This window comes from Hydra vulgaris, chromosome 13, assembly GCF_038396675.1.
Source record: "Hydra vulgaris chromosome 13, alternate assembly HydraT2T_AEP".
Classification (NCBI taxonomy): domain Eukaryota; kingdom Metazoa; phylum Cnidaria; class Hydrozoa; order Anthoathecata; family Hydridae; genus Hydra; species Hydra vulgaris.
In genome coordinates this window covers 40,691,126-40,709,184 of record NC_088932.1, presented here as the reverse complement: position 1 = coordinate 40,709,184, position 18,059 = coordinate 40,691,126, and the positions used below count along the sequence as shown (strand labels likewise).

The 18,059-nt window shown below is 29.2% G+C and overlaps 4 protein-coding genes across 5 annotated transcripts; 2 read left to right on the top strand and 2 right to left on the bottom strand.

The window, feature by feature from the left end:
• Nucleotides 1-666: 666 nt before the first annotated feature.
• On the top strand, nt 667-1,505 carry LOC136089893 (piggyBac transposable element-derived protein 4-like). Its single transcript, XM_065815988.1, has 2 exons — nt 667-928; nt 1,012-1,505. Exons 1-2 carry the CDS (start codon nt 667-669, stop codon nt 1,503-1,505), a joined length of 756 nt encoding a protein of 251 aa, XP_065672060.1.
• Nucleotides 1,506-6,928: 5,423 nt separating this feature from the next.
• LOC136089892 (uncharacterized) lies at nt 6,929-9,061 on the bottom strand. The gene is made up of 3 exons (XM_065815987.1): nt 8,728-9,061; nt 7,950-8,632; nt 6,929-7,840 (listed from the first exon to the last, which is right to left on the bottom strand). The coding sequence occupies exons 1-3, from the start codon at nt 9,059-9,061 to the stop codon at nt 6,929-6,931; spliced, it is 1,929 nt and encodes a 642-aa protein (XP_065672059.1).
• Nucleotides 9,062-10,694: 1,633 nt separating this feature from the next.
• On the bottom strand, nt 10,695-11,928 carry LOC136089891 (uncharacterized). Its single transcript, XM_065815986.1, has 3 exons — nt 11,780-11,928; nt 10,957-11,391; nt 10,695-10,854 (listed from the first exon to the last, which is right to left on the bottom strand). The coding sequence occupies exons 1-3, from the start codon at nt 11,926-11,928 to the stop codon at nt 10,695-10,697; spliced, it is 744 nt and encodes a 247-aa protein (XP_065672058.1).
• Nucleotides 11,929-12,948: 1,020 nt separating this feature from the next.
• LOC136090121 (uncharacterized) lies at nt 12,949-15,581 on the top strand. 2 transcript variants are annotated; one of them, XM_065816231.1, is made up of 3 exons: nt 12,949-13,032; nt 13,178-15,213; nt 15,381-15,581. In XM_065816231.1, the coding sequence occupies exons 1-3, from the start codon at nt 12,954-12,956 to the stop codon at nt 15,459-15,461; spliced, it is 2,196 nt and encodes a 731-aa protein (XP_065672303.1). In that variant the 5' UTR covers nt 12,949-12,953; the 3' UTR covers nt 15,462-15,581. The 2 variants fall into 2 exon arrangements, with proteins under 2 accessions (XP_065672303.1, XP_065672302.1); XM_065816230.1 differs by having other exon boundaries at nt 15,331-15,581.
• The last annotated feature ends 2,478 nt before the right edge of the window (nt 15,582-18,059 follow it).

The window sequence follows — 18,059 nt, the reverse complement described above, 5'->3', positions numbered from 1 at the left end:
TACCGCTGTTCTTAAAAGTTCATAAAAAATGATACCATTGAATAGAGCACATTTTTTCCTATCTTTTGGTATATTGTTTGTGTAGTTGTACAAGCGAAGAATATTTAAGTAGCAGTGTTGATAGCTTATTTGATAAAGGCACAATGATTTTTATTGAAAAATTGTATACAATATTATTTAATTTAAATATATCACCAAATCTAAGCATTTGAAGTTTTTATTTTTTATGTAGACTTGATGATGTTTTAGATTTGTGGCTTCCTGTTGTAGGAGATGACAATGGCCCAAATGTTTTTCCTTTTCCTGGTGTATTAGGACCCAAACATACTATTTCACCTGAGCCAAAGCCCATTGGCTTTGTTGACTTATTTTTCACAATAGAATTTTTAGAAAATTTAATAACTTATACAAAGTAACCAACAACATTTGAGATCCCATCCATTGTGGATAGGTCATCCATTGTGGATAGGTCATCCATTGTGGATAGGTCATCCATTGTGGATAGGTCATCCATTGTGGATAGGTCATCCATTGTGAATAGGTCATCCATTGTGGATAGGTCATCCATTGTGAATAGGTCATCCATTGTGAATAGGTCATGCATGGATAAAACAAGGAAAAACAAATCTTTTAGAAATAAAGGCATTCCTTGGTGTTGTTATTAATATGGGTCTCGTCAAGAAAGCTAGTATTAAACTATATTGGGATATTATTCAACCTTGTGCTTCCACTCCCTGGTTTGTTACTCACTTCAATCGTGACCGTTTTCAACTTTTGCTTAAGTTTATTCACTTTACTGATATCTCTATCCCAAATCAACAACAGCTAAATAAGACTTATAAAGTTCAGTATTTAGTTGAACATTTTAACAAAAAAATTCTTTATTATTATCCACAAAGAGACATTTCTATGGATGAGAGCATGATTGGTTACAAGGGAACGACACCACGCCTCCGCTAATAAACGCCAAACGTCATTTTCGGTTTGGAATAAAATTATGGTGTGTTTCAGACAGCACCATTGGTTGTTTGTTTCAGTTTGAAATTTACAAGGGAGGAAAAGATCCAGATGAAGCAGCTGTTGCCCAAGCCTATAACTTAGGTATTGATAATTGTTATACTTTTCCACAATTGCTATTGGATCTATATCTACATCAAACCACAGCAATAGGCACAGTGAGAGTAAACAGAAAAGGTCTGCCAGAAATCTGCCTTAAAACAAAATTAAAAAACAAAGAAGTTTGCGGATATAGAAAATGTACTTTGTTTTGTGTTGCATACCAAGATGGTAAAAAAAAACAACCTGTATTACTGTCTACTGTTGCCAAAGCAGGTTTCACTGAGTTGCGTAATAGAAGAGGTAATTTAGTTATGAAGCCAAATGCTGTTGCCTTTTATGATCGAACCATGGTAGGGTTAGATTTGGGAGATGCACAGCTCTACGTGTACCTGTCAGAGCGTAAGACAATAAAATGGAATGCAAAAGTTGCCATTTTCTTTATTTGACAGGGCTTTTCTAAACAGCTACCTATTGTATAAACTTAACACTAATGAACGTAAGCCCATCTCCAGAATAAGTTTTAAGATGGCAATTATGGAAAGTTTAGTTGGAGGGTATCAACCAGTAAAAGTAGTTACAAAAAGACGAACATCTAGGGAGATTGAAGAGGCTGGAAGTACAATTGTATCATATCCACTTCCTCAACACAAAACAATTAACAATCCTTTATATGGTCATAACCTTGTCAAAATTGGTTCAGGAAAAGAAAAAAATGCGTCGCTGGGCACCAAACCCATGTCCGCACCAGTTGGCGGTGTCAGTCATGTTGTGTTGGACTGCGCCCTGGATGCTTTTCAGAGCGCAGTCCAATACAACATGACTGACACTGCAAACTGGTGTATTTCAACAGTTGTGAATTAAAAACATAGCATTTCTTAAATTCTTTTATAAACTACAAAAATAAACTAAAACTCAAAATAAAAGTTTTTTGATTTTTTTTTTTTAAGTTTAATTTCTCCGTACGGCGTTTAAATTTTATCACGCGCTCTAAGGGTTTGGAATAGGAAAACATACCAGATAAGTTATTTTTGCACATTTTTAGTTATCTCAAAGACCAGTTGCAACAGAGTACGCATAATAGTACAACAGTACTAGCCCATCATAGCTGTAAAAGAAAGTTTGTGGATTGTCGTAAAGATCAATCATTATCTGTTCCAAGAAAGAAACTACAATCCTAATTTGAAGAGGTATTTGATTGGAAATCAAAATGTTTTCTTTGTACTAAAAAAGTAGACCGCAAACATTCACCTTAAGTTCATTGTAATTCAAAGAAATTCACCCAAACATTGCAAAAGTTAAGACCATACCGTTGATTAATAAAATGATTGAACATTCTTTGAATAGAGCGGACAATTGGAGAAGTACTGTACATTCTTGTTTGATGTCTTGTTATGATCTTGTAGCGGAAAAAGCTATCTATCATATTTTGTGTATGAACGACTTCAGGCTTAAAACTAAAAGCGATAACCAACACGGACACCCATTAGATCTCACTATGTTTGAAAACTTTTAAAAACTCTGTTTTTGGTTAGAGGAAGGAACTAACTGCGAACTTTATACCCTTCCCGATGTGCACATTAAGATGAAAGAACTTAGTAATGGTTATCCGTATTACTCAACAAAATCTTTAAAACGAAAATTACTTGAACATTATGGTGATCATATTTTTTTCGAGAACTCTCTGCTCAATCTAATTTATTTTGTTTCAGAGATATGGCTTCTTTTATTATATCGAAATTTCAAAAAAAAGAAAGATCACACTAAGAATGATATTATTGCTGCCGCTGCATGTATAATTAAGAGCGAAATCAAAACTTGCTCAAGCGCGACTGAGATCTATGATAACACTAATTCCATTGGGAATTGGCGTAGATATTGATAAATCTTTTGGAACAAAATGACTTGTGGGTCTTCTTTACAAATTTGGATTTTCAATATCTTTAGATGAAGTGAAGTTGTTCAAGTTATATGTTGCAGTTAGTAAAGTAAATGCTGCGCAAAAACGAGAGACGAACTTCCTACATTGGGTGGCTGGCAATGGAGATCGCACATTGACCGGAAAAGGAAAATTTCACGGAATGGGTTTAATATCAATATGTTCTTTTTCTAAATGCAATTATGAAAGCATAACACTCCTTTTTTAATAGGCTTGCAACAATTGCAGAATGAGAGGATGAACTATACTTTGATTATGAGCTTACTCATCTCCCACAATCATTATTTTAAAATAACCTAATGCTGAAAGCAAACAAATCCTCTTTGCGTAAAGTGATTCTTCCTGACGACGAAATTAAATCAGTAACAAACGTTAGCTTGCGCAAATACTCTCGAGTCCTTAATACAAAGGAAAGGATGGGGGGGGAAGGAGAATAAAAGGAGGGGGGGGGAAATTTTAGTCCAGATCTAATAAACGAGGGAGGGGGAGGGTTAATAAAAGGAGGGGGCGCTAATATTTTATGTTACCATGTAAGTATTTTTTATAAAAAATTTCAGTTAATAAATCCAAACTTATATTTTTTACAAAACACGCATAAAACTATTTAATTCAGCTGTTTTATAATAATTTCAATAGGATTTAAAATTTTGATTTTAGTTTTATACTTTAGTGAGAAATAAAATAACAGTTCATTTTCAATAAATCGAGATTCACTTGGTTGGTGATTTTTATAGCCTGTTTACACTGAAAAATTTTGAGTTTATCAGTTACTGAAATAATTTTCATGAGCAGTATATGCATACACTATTCGAATCAAATCCTTGAAATACTGTATAACTTTGTTCGTTATATGGTGTCCAAGGTTGTATAACAGAGTTAGTACTTACTGGAGTATTGTATGCATCATACATGCGTACTCTAGATTCCCGCCAATTTCAAGATACTCCGATAACATGCATTCTACTATATTTAAGATAAACACCTTGACCAGCAACGTCTGGAGCATCTAATAATATATATTCTTTACCATAAATTGTGTTTGTAAATCTAAATGTTTTTGAGTATAATTTAATAGATGATAATGGTTGAAGTATTGATGTAGTTCTTGTAATAAAAGGTTGTATCCAATATGTAACGTTTTGACTAGTTTTATTGTATAATTGAATTACAATCCTAGTAGTAAATGGTAAATCTAGTGTAAAGTATCCTCCTAATGCATTAGCTGTATGCACATTACAAACTTGTAAAGAGTTTGCATAAAATAAGTGGTTATGTGGGTCAAGTAGTGTACATAAAAAATCACAGGCTAAAGGAATATTATTATCTCCAACACCATCTGTAGAAGTAGAATAATCTCCTATGCAAATTGCATGATCTGCGTATATTCTAAGAAATACATTACCTGGAACATTATGATTAGGATCTAAATCCTTATAATCCTAACCATAGTTTTCTGAGAATACCAGGACCAGAAGGTTTAACAAAAACTGTTGTTGCATCAACACCTGTATTTGTTGGAATATCTGTTCTTTTAATGGCATGTTAACTTGAATTTGGTGTTGTTCCTAATTTATTAAGACTAATTGTTTTATTATCAATATAATTTTTAGCAGCATCATCATGTGAGCTAGTAGGTTCTGCTACATTTATTAATTTATTAGAATTCATATTAATATTACTAGCTGCATTATTTTTTCCATCTCTCCTAATGAACAAGTTAGTAGCTTGAGATATTGTTAAACCATCTACAGCTACAGCTGAAGTAGTGTCGCGTCCGAATTTATCAACAAGCATTATCTTTTTATATAAAATATAAACAAAGAAAAATTTTTAATTATATATATTTTTTTAATTACCAAAGATTATTAATAATATTCTGAAAATCAGATCCTTCATCTAGTTTTTTTAAAACATATAAACACAAGTGTCCACAGAATGAGGTATTTCCAAATTGAACTCTATCACTATTATAATAAACAGAACTTTTTAAATAATTAACAACTTCAACTGGTGGTAGTAGTCCATAAGAGTCAAAACTTAGTTTTTTTATCTACGTCTTTGTACCAGCAAATGCAGTGAAATCCCTGCGTACTTGAATCTCCTGAATTTAATATTCCACATTCTTTTCTTTGCGTATTTTTAGGTAATTCATCTCTTACAAATACCTTTAAAATGTTTTAGTTTTAGTTTTTTTGCTGCTTTGATCAATTGAAAATTTTTTAGTGGTTCATTTGGTAAAATTATTCTTTCAACATTGATAAGTTTATGATAATTGTTATTAATTTTTTCCATTTTACTTATAAATTGTTTTTATTCTTAAAAAAACAGTTTGACCTCTTTGGGCTCTGGGTTCTGTGCTCTGGGCTCTTTGACCTCTTTGGGCTCTGGGCTCTGTGCTCTGTGCTCTGGGCTCTTTGACCTCTTTAACTTATAAATTATTTTCTTTTATTTTTTAGAGTCAATATTCTAATGTGTATACCATCTTCTAAAATAACTCTTTTATCATCTTCTGCGCTTAATGCTATTTTATTGACCTCTTCTGTGTAAATTTCATGATTATAGAATCTTATTATATTCATTCTCCTAATATTTTCTCTTTTATTTAATAAACAATCTTTGTAAACTTTGTGTGCTATATATTTTTTAACAACATTTGTCTTTACTCCTTTTTTACATTTTTTATTCTCTTCTCCATGCACTTTGTAAGAATACAACTTGGATCCTAATACTTTATTGTTTAATCCAATTTTAAAACCTTATTAATGGCCGGATGATTCTCATCAAATTCACTTGTATCAAATTTGCTTTCAATATCATTAGCTATATCCGCATAAACGTCTTCTGTTTTTATTTCGTATGCTAAAGAATCTGTATCTGTGAATAATAGTTTTGCTAGATCAGCACATTTTTTCTTTATGTAATCATAATGGAATTTGTACATTAGTGTTTTGCTCAAATCTAATAAACACATTCCTAAGTAAATTGGTTTAGTACATTTTAATTTTGTTCTTTTTATATGTACTGCTATTAAGTTTTCATCAAATATTGTTCTACTTTCAAAGTTAGGTTTTGATGCTAATTTAATGGCTTCATTTCTGTCTGTTACTAATCTAATATCAACTCTGTTGTCAATATTCTCCATTGTTTTTCCAAAAAATGAACTGTTCATGAGTTTAAAAAAGTCTTTTTCAAACCTATTAGTTGCTTTAGTTCTAAGTTTTGTATTTTTATCGATGTATTCACTTAACCACGCTCTTTCTTGAAACTTTACACCTCTATGAATTTGAGTAATCTTTAATCCTATTAGTAATCTTTCATTCAATTTAAGATTTTCATAATGAATGACATAATTTTTTTTATTATTTAAATTAGGAACTAATTTTTCAACACTGTTAATGGTTGTTCTTTCAGGTGCGAGCGGATAATCATTATGTTCATCATGTAAATGTTCATGATAATCTAAATTGACTTCTCGTATACATGAAATTGATTTCCAGTTTTCTATTTCGTTTTCATCCATTCATTTAAAACCATGTGTTGGAAGTAGTTTACTCATTGCCCATCCATATAAGTTATTAGCATCTAGATACTGTATATAGGTTGAGCTCTTTGGGCTCTGTGCTCTGTGCTCTGGGCTCTTTGACCTCTTTAACTTATAAATTATTTTCTTTTAGTTTTTAGAGTCAATATTCTAATGTGTATACCATCTTCTAAAATAACTTTTTTATCATCTTCTGCGCTTAATGCTATTTTATTGACCTCTTCTGTGTAAATTTCATGATTATAGAATCTTATTATATTCATTCTCCTAATATTTTCTCTTTTATTTAATAAACAATCTTTGTAATCTTTGTGTGCTATATATTTGATGGTTTGCTTTGATCATACGAATCACCCATATACTTATTATTAGAAGTTCCAAAGATTATTAGATTAGATATCATTAGATATCATTCTAATTCCACCTCTTATGCCTTTCTTTATCATTAGTAATATATCGTAATCACTCAGCAATTGTAATTTTATTTCTGTCATCTTCAATGCAGCATCCCAAGCTAATCCTGGCACTGTATAGTACCAAGCAGGACCTAAATCATAATTTCTAATACAAAGATCTCTAAAATTTTCAAAAATGTCAGCTAGTAAAAGCACATCTAAAACGTTGTATAAATTATGATAATCTCTAAATAATTCGCAATTAAACTCTTTCCATACATTTTGCGCATGCGAGTAATTATTATCACTTATTTCTTCACCGTTTAATCTCGAAAAGAATGATTCTTTTCGCGGTAATTGTGTCTCATTAAATCTATTAATAGAATCAACCCAATCATTTGGGTATATACCTTTTCTTAGTAACAAATCTAATTTTTTATCTGAATAAAATTTTCCTATATTTTTGCACTGGTCTTTTGCTAAACTCTTTGATAAAGCATCTAAACTATCAGACATAAATTTACAACTATCAGAGCAACAAAGTTCACGTTTAACTTCAACTTTCTTACCCTCTTTATTAATAAACTCATCAACTTTAATTTCTTTAGAAAAGCTAATATACTTTTCTTCATTGTTTGGTATACAACTCAACTTTCCTCTTGATAATTTCTTTATAAATAATTGAGAATCGTAACCAGATAAATCGTGAAATAGTACTGGAAAGAATTTTGGAATTTTATAATTTAAATTACAATTTTGATGAGCAGCACCTCTATATTTTTTAGTAATATGGCAGTGGTCACGTACTTTATAATTTTCAAGATCTTTTCCACAAATGTGACATGATATTGCTGCATTAAAATCATGCTTGTTTTTATAAGTAAATATCATTCTTTTTGGAAATTTAATCTTATTATAAATTTTCTTAATAACTTTTTCTATGCTAAAAAAAAAATTTGTGCAACATCATCAGTTTCATTAGTTGGAGTAAATGTGACTGGACTACTTTGATAAATACTTTCGTCAAAACATTTAATATAATAACATAATGAACTTGGAATATGTTTTTGATATTGTTATTATAAGATTCATTCGGATTTGGTTTACAAATGTCAATTGGTTTGATAAAACTTTCAAAGTCATATACTACAAACGGAACTCTCATTGATTCATTGTGATTAGTAAGTTGCATTGCTGAATTTGTTGGTGGAAGTTTAATGCGTACTGAATCATGTGTTTCACAATACGTTTTATGATTAGATAATGGTTCTTCAGAATTTAACCCAAGTAAATAATTCCTACAATTGTGTATAGTACATTTATTCTTCGATGTTTGTGAAGATAGCAGTCTGCTTAAATTTTTTATTAAACAATAGTGATTAGTTTCACCATTTGAAATTAATAATAAATCTATTAGATGATTACGTTCATTATTCTTTGACACACGCAAAATATGAACTTCTGAGTTTTCATAACCAAATACATTAACCGTGATATCTTGATTATTATTCTCAAATCGTGTGATTTGATTTACTGATACTGGAGATTCTATTTCATCCCAGTTTATATTTTCTGCTTTATTTTTAAGCTCCTTATCTACTCTTTCAGGATGATTATCATTTGGATTTAATGCTCTTGCAACACACCACTTAAAATATTGATTATCTTCGTTTTTTATATTAATTATCGCATTTTTATTTGCTAATTTTTTATCAAGTGGAATGTATTATTTACCTTTAATAGGATTATACTCGATAATATTTATTTCCATCTTTTCAACAGAAAAAACCTCCAACATGATCCTAACTCTTGAAAAGATGATAATGATGCCAAAAATTTATGCTGAGCACTATCATATAATTCATTCAAATCTGTTGTTTCTAATACAACTTGATTATTCGTTCTAAATACACTAGTTGTGGTCATAGTTTCTCCTATTAGAATAGAAGTATGCTCTATTACACAAGTGAGAGCTATATAAACCTTTGAATTTCTATTTTCATTTATTATTTTAATCGCACCTTTTTTAGCAGCATTTATGAATGATAAAGCATCATAACCTTCTATTCCTTTAGCTGTAAATTGCTTTGTCACATTTTTAATAGATGATTGATTTAATTTAAATATCATTGCATTTATCTCTTTATTTATTTATTTAACTTTATTTTCAGGTTTAACTTTATTTTGCGGTTCAACTTTATTTCTAACTTGCAATTTATTGTATAAATTTAATGAGTTGACTTTTTGATTGACTTTATTCTTCATTGTATCAGGTACGTATGACACAATCCAATCAGCAATAGAATTAAATTTACTTTTTTCAGTTGATTCTTTTTTTGCTATCAATGTATTCACTGTATTTTTAATTATATTAGGCACATATGACATAAGCCAATTTGCAGATGTATTCACTGTATTTTTAATTGTATTAGGCACTTATGACATAAGCCAACCTGTTGCAGATTGCGATGGTCTTTGTTCAATCGGTGTGTTACTAAATGCTATAGATTGAATTTGTGTATGCTCAACAGGTGTGTGCGCTAACGCTTCTAATAACTCACTTTTTCTCATTCTATAATAATGTTTAATTTTTTGCTCTTGTGCGATTTGTTTTAGTTCTCTTACATTTTTATTTTCCATTTTTATATAACAAGATATTTTTTAATTTTCATTTTCTTTAAATAATTTTTTTTTTTAAATATCGTGTCACATTTTTTATTGTTATATCTTTATCCTGATTTTTAAATATATCCAAGTCCTCGTATTCTACTATAATAATTGATACTTTTATATTTTGAAATCTCCTGCTCTTTTGTAATTGTCAATGTTCTATATACAAAATGTGTAGGAGTTAAAATTTCTGAAGATGCTATATCTGGAATAGGCTCATCTAGTATACTTTCCATTTTTATATGACAAGATATTATTTATTAAAAATATTTACAAAGCACATGTAAATATTTTTTAAGCATACATTTATTATAAACATTCTATACGTCTCCACCCTTTAATTCTATAAGAAGGTTCTATAACTCTCTCTATTTCAAACTCACCATCTTTTTCAATTTTAACTGTTCTATTTTCAATTTTTATTTCTATTTATAAAAAGTAAATAATAGTTTGATTTATCTATATCGCATCCTTTGACAATTTTGTGTTCTATTTTTATATATGACAAGATTTTATTCAATTTATTACTAAATTAATTTTTTTCAGATTTAAATATTTCAATCTTAAATCCATTGTCAACTTTTCCATCACGTAATTCAAGATATCTCCGTCCATGCTTAGTATCTTGCATAGCACTATATAATGATTTATATATTTTAACTTGTCCAGTTTCCATGATTGTATATTTAACAGCGACTGGTTTTTTCTTAATTGTTCTTAATCCTTCTTATTTTAGATCTATTTCTTTTATTTTCTTGTTTTTCACGATGTATTTTAGACTTGATTGTTTTTTTCTCATTTGCTTCTTTCATCGGATGTACTCTAGGTCTGCCAACTGGTCTTTTATCATTTACTTCTTTCACTTCTTTTACTTCTTTTATAATTTACTTCTTTCAGTCATAATTGATTCTTTATCTAACAACCCATTATCTATAGCAATCATTAGCAATGAAGCGATATTGTCAGATGTTTTTGAAATGTTATTTTCTTCTAATAGATTTTTTAAACTTTTTTTTGTGTATTTCATTCTTTTTAATATATAAAGAAAAAATTTTTTTAATTAATTTTCAAAAATATTTAATTTTTAAAAAATTTAATAAACAACATTTATTTTATTTCCTTCTAATTGAAATTTTATCATTCTATCAGATATTACAACTGCAATAGCTTCAGTATCTGTTGGAACAGCCGCATTAAATGTTGCTTTAATTTGTACATCTATTGTTGATGATTTTAATCTTTCTGATTGTTTTCTAACATCAAAACAAAAAGTGAGTATAAATCTTTATAGTCCGAAGGAGTTATATTGCTGTGTGTGATCAATTCATTCATTCCATAAAATTTTAAAATTAAACAAAGCTGCATCTCTATAAGCTCTTGAAAATTGCTGATTTGGGAATGACAAATTATAATCAACAGCAGGATATCTTTCTTGATTAAGCATAATGTACATATTTTTCAAGTCGCAATGACCAAATATTAAAGCATTAGCATTTTGGTCTCCATCCCTACTTGTTTGAAATGCAACAATAATGTATCTTGGTTTTTCAGGAGATGACTTTACGCTCAATCTCCAAGAAAATGTAGTAGATAGTGCAACAGATATAGTATCACACTGACGCGCTCGAAAACTTACTGGAAGTGTCACTTTTGATTCAATAGATTTATAAAGATTAATCCTTTCTACATCTGATGGGATCTCATGTGGTATAAACAATGATATTTTATTAAGATTAACTTTTCCTAAAGCTGCAGCAGCAAGCTTAAAAACTGCGTCATCATCACTTTCTCTTACAAGAGTTATTTTATGTTTAAACCCATAAATTTGTCGTAATCATCACAAAATCCAAAAATGTGTCTTAAAGGTATGCAAAATGAAAATGTTCCTTTTGTAGCTGGTTTCTGAATTATGCATGCTTATCTTAATGCAAACCCTGAGTTACCAGCAAGTACTGCTGTTGTTGCAGTATTTTTATACCACAATTGATTTAATCCTTGCACAAATTGAAAGTTTTTCTATATCTTGGTTTGATAATTGGTATGAAATTTGACTGAATAAATGATTAATACCATTATTTGTAAGCGTCACTGCATCTGTATTAGCATAAGCTGGTTCTATCAGCAAGTTTAACAAGTTGTCCTTCAAAAAAGAGTTAAGCTTCAGATGGAATTGTGAACAAATCTTGTTGCTCAATGTTGATTCTTATTTTTCCAGCACTATTTAGATTTGTACGAGCCACTGGCTCATATTCATGGAATTCAAATCTTTCAATTCCATTATCTACAATTGGCATTTCTGTAAAATTTAATACTTCGGAAGTTGTCATTTTGTTTTTTTATATACAATATAAAAAAAAATTTTTTGATTGACAATTCTTAAAAAAACTAATCATATAAAAAATTTTGCAAGTCTACTAAGCGAGTCTACTAAGCATGTCTACGCGTAACAAATGAAATCTAAGCGTGTCGAAGGCCGTGTCCTTTTTTAACTTAATCTTCTATTCTTATAGCATTTTCATTTGATACATTTTTGGATAATCTTATCGCAGAACCCATCATCATTTTATTTTTATTCGTTGATATATTATCTGCATTATTTTTTTTAGATCTTTCAGATCCATTATTAATCAGATCATTAGATCCAACCAAATTTGAAATTATTTCATCAATTTTTTTATTAATAACAGGTTGTGAAACTATTTTTGAAGATGCTTTATCAATTATTTGTTTTCCTTTTTCAACTGCAGCTTGATACTTTTGTGACATTTGACGTTTTTATTCGTTTAAATAAATATCTTATACTTTCGAATATACCACTTCCTTCAATAGCATATTTCTTTCTATATATCTTATTATGAATAATTAGCATTTTTTATGTACTATATTTTTTTTTTTTTATGCACCATTTTATTATTATGTATTTATTAATTGTTTTGTATTGCTTTATACTGCGAACTATCTATTATACCTTGTCGTAATAATTCATCACAAATTGCAACAGCTTCATTTCTTGCTCCAGTGTAGACCCGCAAGCCGCCGCCATTAGCCGCTAGCCGTCGCCAAGCACTGCTTTATTTTTAGCCAGCTGTGAAAAATGCCTTCGCCAGCCATGAAAATAAGTCGCCATAGCCAGCCGTTAAAATCATAGTTAGTTAATTGATTTAAATCTTTAAATTAGTTTATGTCCAATTTCTTTTTTAATTTTATCATATCACCTATCACCAATCGCTTCGTAATATAGGTTTTGGTTTAACCATGGAATTCCATGTCTCGTGTTCATATACCGTATGTTCGAATACCTTAATTTTCGCGCTATAAAAAAAAGTCTCTTGCAGTACGAAAACAGTAGTCAATGTTTATCATAAAAAAAAAGAAAAGTTGTCATCTGCGCAATTTAAATTTTAAAATGAAAAGAAACAATCATTCTAAAGGTCCGAATTATCATTATTGTTTGTATTATATATATATATATATATATATATATATATATATATATATATATATATATATATATATATATATATATATATATATATATATATATATATATATATTTATATTTATATTTATATACAGTTCGGGAACGAGTAAATAAATTTGTTTCCATTAAAAAAAAAACTGGAACAATTTGCTTGCTCAAGGATCTGAGATGGATTCCTGTGTCCAACAGCAAATCTAGGGCTTCTACATCCAAAGCATGGGACTTCATGGGTCAACTAATCTTGAAAGATTCAAGAAACCAAATTAATCAAAATTATTTATTTAATAATCAGTTGTACTGCAGATACTGTTTCGAAGAGCAATCACGTGTCGATGAAGGTCGATTATCAAAGGTATATGTTACTTCAACAATGACATCTTCTGGTAACCATCTAAACCATGCTGTTTTTAAACATGGAAAGACTTTTGAGCAACCAGTTAGTTCTAAAATTACTAATTGGGTCCGCACTGTACAAAATAATAAACCAGCACAAAGTCAATTTGAATTCAACATAGATCTTTGTCTGTTAATATGTTTAGATCTTAAGCCATTTAGTTCAGTTGAAAGATCTGGGTTTAAAAGTTTTTGTTTAAAAAATACAGCGTTTCAGCCTCCATCATCTGACTGTATATCTGGATCTGCCCTAAAAAATGTTTATACTTCTGTTAAACAAAGAGTCTTAGAAGTTCTACAATCATGTGTAAGTGGAACTTTGATGATGGATGGTTGGACTGACAAGCGTAATCGTTTACCTTATTTTGGAATTCGTTTAAGTGTTGTGCATGATTGGAGATTTAAAATTTTCACATTGGCTGTTCAGCCAGTGGAGTCGCACACTTCTGAGCAGCTTTATCGATTTGTTAAAACTGTTTTAAAAGAATTTTTACCTCAAGATAAGCATTTTTTATTATTTAACACAACTGATGGTGCAGCTAATATGAAAAAATTATCAAAGCTATTAGGCCATGAACGTATAACATGCACCGCTCATGGAATTCATCTGCTTTTAACCTCGGATAGCTTAAAAAAAATTCCAGAATTAACTTTACTAGTAAGCAAATGCAAAGAAGTAATAAAAGCTTTACATTTTAAGGGATATATGCTATCGAATGAAATTGAAACTGTGAAAGACGAGGAGTTGTTCAAAAGAATTACAACTCATGTTGACGAGCTAATAGCTGATGAAGAGAATCCAATTCTGAATTTTGAAATTGAAACTGAAAATGTAAGCATTATTCCACAAAGACAGCTAACTAAATCTGTTAGTCAAGCTGATGAGAGTTCACTTGAAGAGTATTCTGAAGAGTATTCACTTTTAGATTTTGACATACAAGCTAAAAATGATGTCATAAAAAGTCATGAGCACAGTTCTTTAAAAAATAGTGTCCCAACAAGATGGAATAGTACCTTGGAAATGATTGAATCTATCTTAGATCTAAAAACTCATGTTGATACAGTGTTAAAAAAAATTGGAAAGTATGATTTATGTTTTCTTCCTGAAGATTTAGAACTTCTGCAAGAACTGCGCAATTTTTTATCTCCATTTCGAGAACTGACTCTACTTGTTAGCGAGGGATCACCAAATTTGTCTTGCCTTCCACTCATGGTAACTAAAATTAAAAATTGTTGCATTGTTCAAGTCACAGATTCTTCTGCGATAAAAAAATATAAAAAGTTAGTTAGAAAATGCATTGAGAAACGGTTAGTTGTTACTAATTTAGTTGAATCAGCGTGTTGTTTTGATCCAGCAATTCGTGATGTTGTTTTGACAAAGGAAAAATGTGAAATTTTGTTAAAAAACAGCTATGACAAAATAAAAACTTCTTTATTTGGTTCAAGCATTTTACCACAAATAGGAACCGATAAAAAGATTAACTTCTCTGCGTCATACATTGACAATAATCAAAATAGTAAAACCTCAAACGCAGCTCAGGATTTTAAAAAACTTAGACTGACTTTATTACAGGAAACTGCAAAATCTTCACTAAACTCTGGAGCAATATTAGAGAATAGCAATGGGTTGCAAGCTGAAATAAATCTTTATCTTACCATTTGTGATAATCAATCACCAGCCTTGCTGTTTTGGAAAAATAATGCAGAAAAGTTCCCTATTCTAGCATCCATAGCCAAGGTAGAAGATAATTTTATTTTTGACATTAAACTAATACTAGTGACAAAAATAGCAGCAAACATTAATTTTTTTCTGAAGTTTAATGTCGCTTATTTTACATAGTTTCTATTGTTTCAGGTTTATCTTACATTGAGCATTGGCAGTGTACCTGTTGAATGTCTTTTTAGCACGACTGGTTTAATTTTGAATGGAAAGAGATCCTCCTTGGCACCATTTCGAATGAATGCAGTTTGTTTCATACACGATAACTATCCAAATGCTGGTCTATGAGCTAATTCTTGCATTTTTTGGATTAGGACATTATTTATGTTTTTATTTCATTTTGATTAACTTTGTATTTCATATATGAATATTTATTATATGCAAAAGTTTGTTTTGTTTTGGTTAATGCTATCAGTATTATACTTGTATATATGTCATTATTATACTATAAATATATTATATATATATATATATATTTATATATATATATATATATATATATATATATATATATATATATATATATATATATATATATATATATATATATATATATATATATATATATATATATACATTTGCATAGCAATATAAAATTAAATTAGTAAAAACACTTATCTAATTTTTGATTACTTCAACACTGTGTTTCACCATCAGTAGGTTCATCAGGATTCTTTCTGATGAACCTACTGATGGTGAAACACAGTGTTGAAGTAATCAATAATTAGATAAGTGTTTTTACTAATTTATATATATATATATATATATATATATATATATATATATATATATATATATATATATATATATATATATATATATATATATATATATATAATAGCCAGCTAAGCAGCCAAAAAAATCAGGCGGCTAGCCAGCCACAAAAATGTAGGCTAGCCTCTCATGCCATCAGCTAGCCGGTCAGAATTTTTTTTAGCCAGCCATGAAAGTAAAATACCGTGGCTAGGAGGTCTACTCCAGTGTTACCTGCTTTCCATGCAGCTGGTCGTAATTTGAGCATTTCAATTAATGCATTAGGGTCGCTAGGAAGAATTATAGTTTGTATTTTTGCTCCTACTCCTGTTCCTATTCCTGTTCCTCTTAATTCACGCTTCCTATTTTCTTTTATATCTTTCCAAATGGGGGGCTATTATTTCTCTGTATTTTCCACTACAAGATTGCTTTGGTTTGTATGGGTTTTCAATAGTAATTGCATCTGTTTGTATTCATATATCTCTATAATTTTTAAGGCCATCTTCATTATATATTTCCTTATCAAGATTAAAATTTGTTAACAACTCCCAAAGACCAGGAGTACGATAATATGTTTCATTATCAATAGTTACATAATCATCACTAAGTTGTATTGGCTTTTTTCCAATATAGAACATACCATCATTATTATATATTCCAAATGTAGTATCTGTAGATTTTTTACTAGTAGCATACATTCTTAGATAATTTGCTGCAATTTTTCCTAGCCTCATACCTTTATATTCTTCATGAGAAGACAATAATTCCTTAGAGTCAGTTATCATTATCTCTCTATTTGCTTCAGGATAAGAATTTGAAAAAGTGAGTGCAAATTTATTAGCTTGATCTTGCAATTTATTTATGTTTTCTTTTATTCCATCTTGACTATCAATTAATGGCTTGTACAATTTTTCTAAGTCTAATTGTAAATTATTTTCACCCATCTTTTCATATAAACTATTATTCTGTATTCTTTTTTTAATATCTAAGAAATCTTTGACAGTTTTGTCTCTATTTTCAGGATCTTCAATTTTTAGAAATGACATTTTGCTTTTTTATAAATAAAGATAAAAAAATACATAACAATTTATGTTGTATTTCATGTTTTATTTTTTATGTTTTATTTTTTATGTTTTATTTTTTATGTTTTAATAAATTATTTTAATAAACTATTTTAATAAATTATTTTAATAAATTATTCTGTGTTTTTACATCTACATTTTTACTAAATCTGCTTTTGAGTATGTTAATTGCATCGTCTCTTCCTTGTTTAAATAATGATTCTTTAGTTTGTTCATTAATTAATTCTTGTGAATTTGTTCTAATTTGCTCAAGTATGGCTTTACATTTTTTAAGTTCACTAAGTATTAGTTTAAATTCATTGTCATCTATACTTCCATCTATTAAAGCTTTAAAAATATAGTCACTTATTGTATTTAGTTTTGAATCAGCAAGTACTTTAATTTTTTCATGCTTCTCTGCTTTTAAATTTAATTTTTTACTAACTTGCTCTCCTATTAATGATAAAACACATGCTCCTAATGCTGCACCTTCACATGCGATAGCTACTGGTGCTGCAATTATCGTTACTAAAAAGCAAATTCCAATAGTTCCAAGTGCCATAGTGCTTGCTAGTAATGAATTATCAATTGCTGAAATTATTTTTACAGCTCTATGATACTTTTTACTTAGCATATTTCTCTTTTCTCTCTCACGCTCTATTTCTTTTTGAATCTCGCTAATTGTGTTTAGACGATATATATGAGCACTAATAATCTTATTATCTTCATTAGATGCACTTGGAAGATTTTGATATATTTTATTGAAAGTTTTATTATCATTTTCACTCTGTGCATGGGTAATTGAATATATATTATACATTTTAATAGGAAAAAATAATTTTTTAGAAAATTTCTTTTTTTAAATTTTTACAATAAATTCACAAAACATAAACTTTTGTAACTAATACATCAGAATAAGAATAATTAACAACATTTAATATAGTATCATCAACAGTCTCTGATATTACAGAGTTTTGTAAACTTAACATTTTTAATTTAAGTTCTTCTTTTAATGAAACTAACGCAACACCTTTATTAACTACAACACCA

What these genes read in the sequence shown, in the direction of transcription:
- LOC136090121 (XM_065816230.1), top strand. Translation starts at nt 12,954, where the DNA reads ATGTTTATCATAAAAAAAAAGAAAAGTTGTCATCTGCGCAATTTAAAT. An exon ending in AAGAAACAATCATTCTAAAG is followed by an intron (nt 13,033 to 13,177) that starts GTCCGAATTATC and finishes ATTTATATACAG; the next exon opens with TTCGGGAACGAGTAAATAAA. An exon ending in TTCTAGCATCCATAGCCAAG is followed by an intron (nt 15,214 to 15,330) that starts GTAGAAGATAAT and finishes CTATTGTTTCAG; the next exon opens with GTTTATCTTACATTGAGCAT.
- LOC136089891 (XM_065815986.1), bottom strand. Translation starts at nt 11,928, where the DNA reads ATGACAACTTCCGAAGTATTAAATTTTACAGAAATGCCAATTGTAGAT. An exon ending in AACATTGAGCAACAAGATTT is followed by an intron (nt 11,392 to 11,779) that starts GTTCACAATTCC and finishes AACTCTTGTAAG; the next exon opens with AGAAAGTGATGATGACGCAG. An exon ending in GCTTATAGAGATGCAGCTTT is followed by an intron (nt 10,855 to 10,956) that starts GTTTAATTTTAA and finishes TTTTGATGTTAG; the next exon opens with AAAACAATCAGAAAGATTAA.
- LOC136089893 (XM_065815988.1), top strand. Translation starts at nt 667, where the DNA reads ATGGGTCTCGTCAAGAAAGCTAGTATTAAACTATATTGGGATATTATT. An exon ending in TATGGATGAGAGCATGATTG is followed by an intron (nt 929 to 1,011) that starts GTTACAAGGGAA and finishes GGTGTGTTTCAG; the next exon opens with ACAGCACCATTGGTTGTTTG.
- LOC136089892 (XM_065815987.1), bottom strand. Translation starts at nt 9,061, where the DNA reads ATGATATTTAAATTAAATCAATCATCTATTAAAAATGTGACAAAGCAA. An exon ending in TTTTCAAGAGTTAGGATCAT is followed by an intron (nt 8,633 to 8,727) that starts GTTGGAGGTTTT and finishes ATAAAAAATTAG; the next exon opens with CAAATAAAAATGCGATAATT. An exon ending in TATTAAATGTTTTGACGAAA is followed by an intron (nt 7,841 to 7,949) that starts GTATTTATCAAA and finishes ATTTATAATAAG; the next exon opens with ATTAAATTTCCAAAAAGAAT.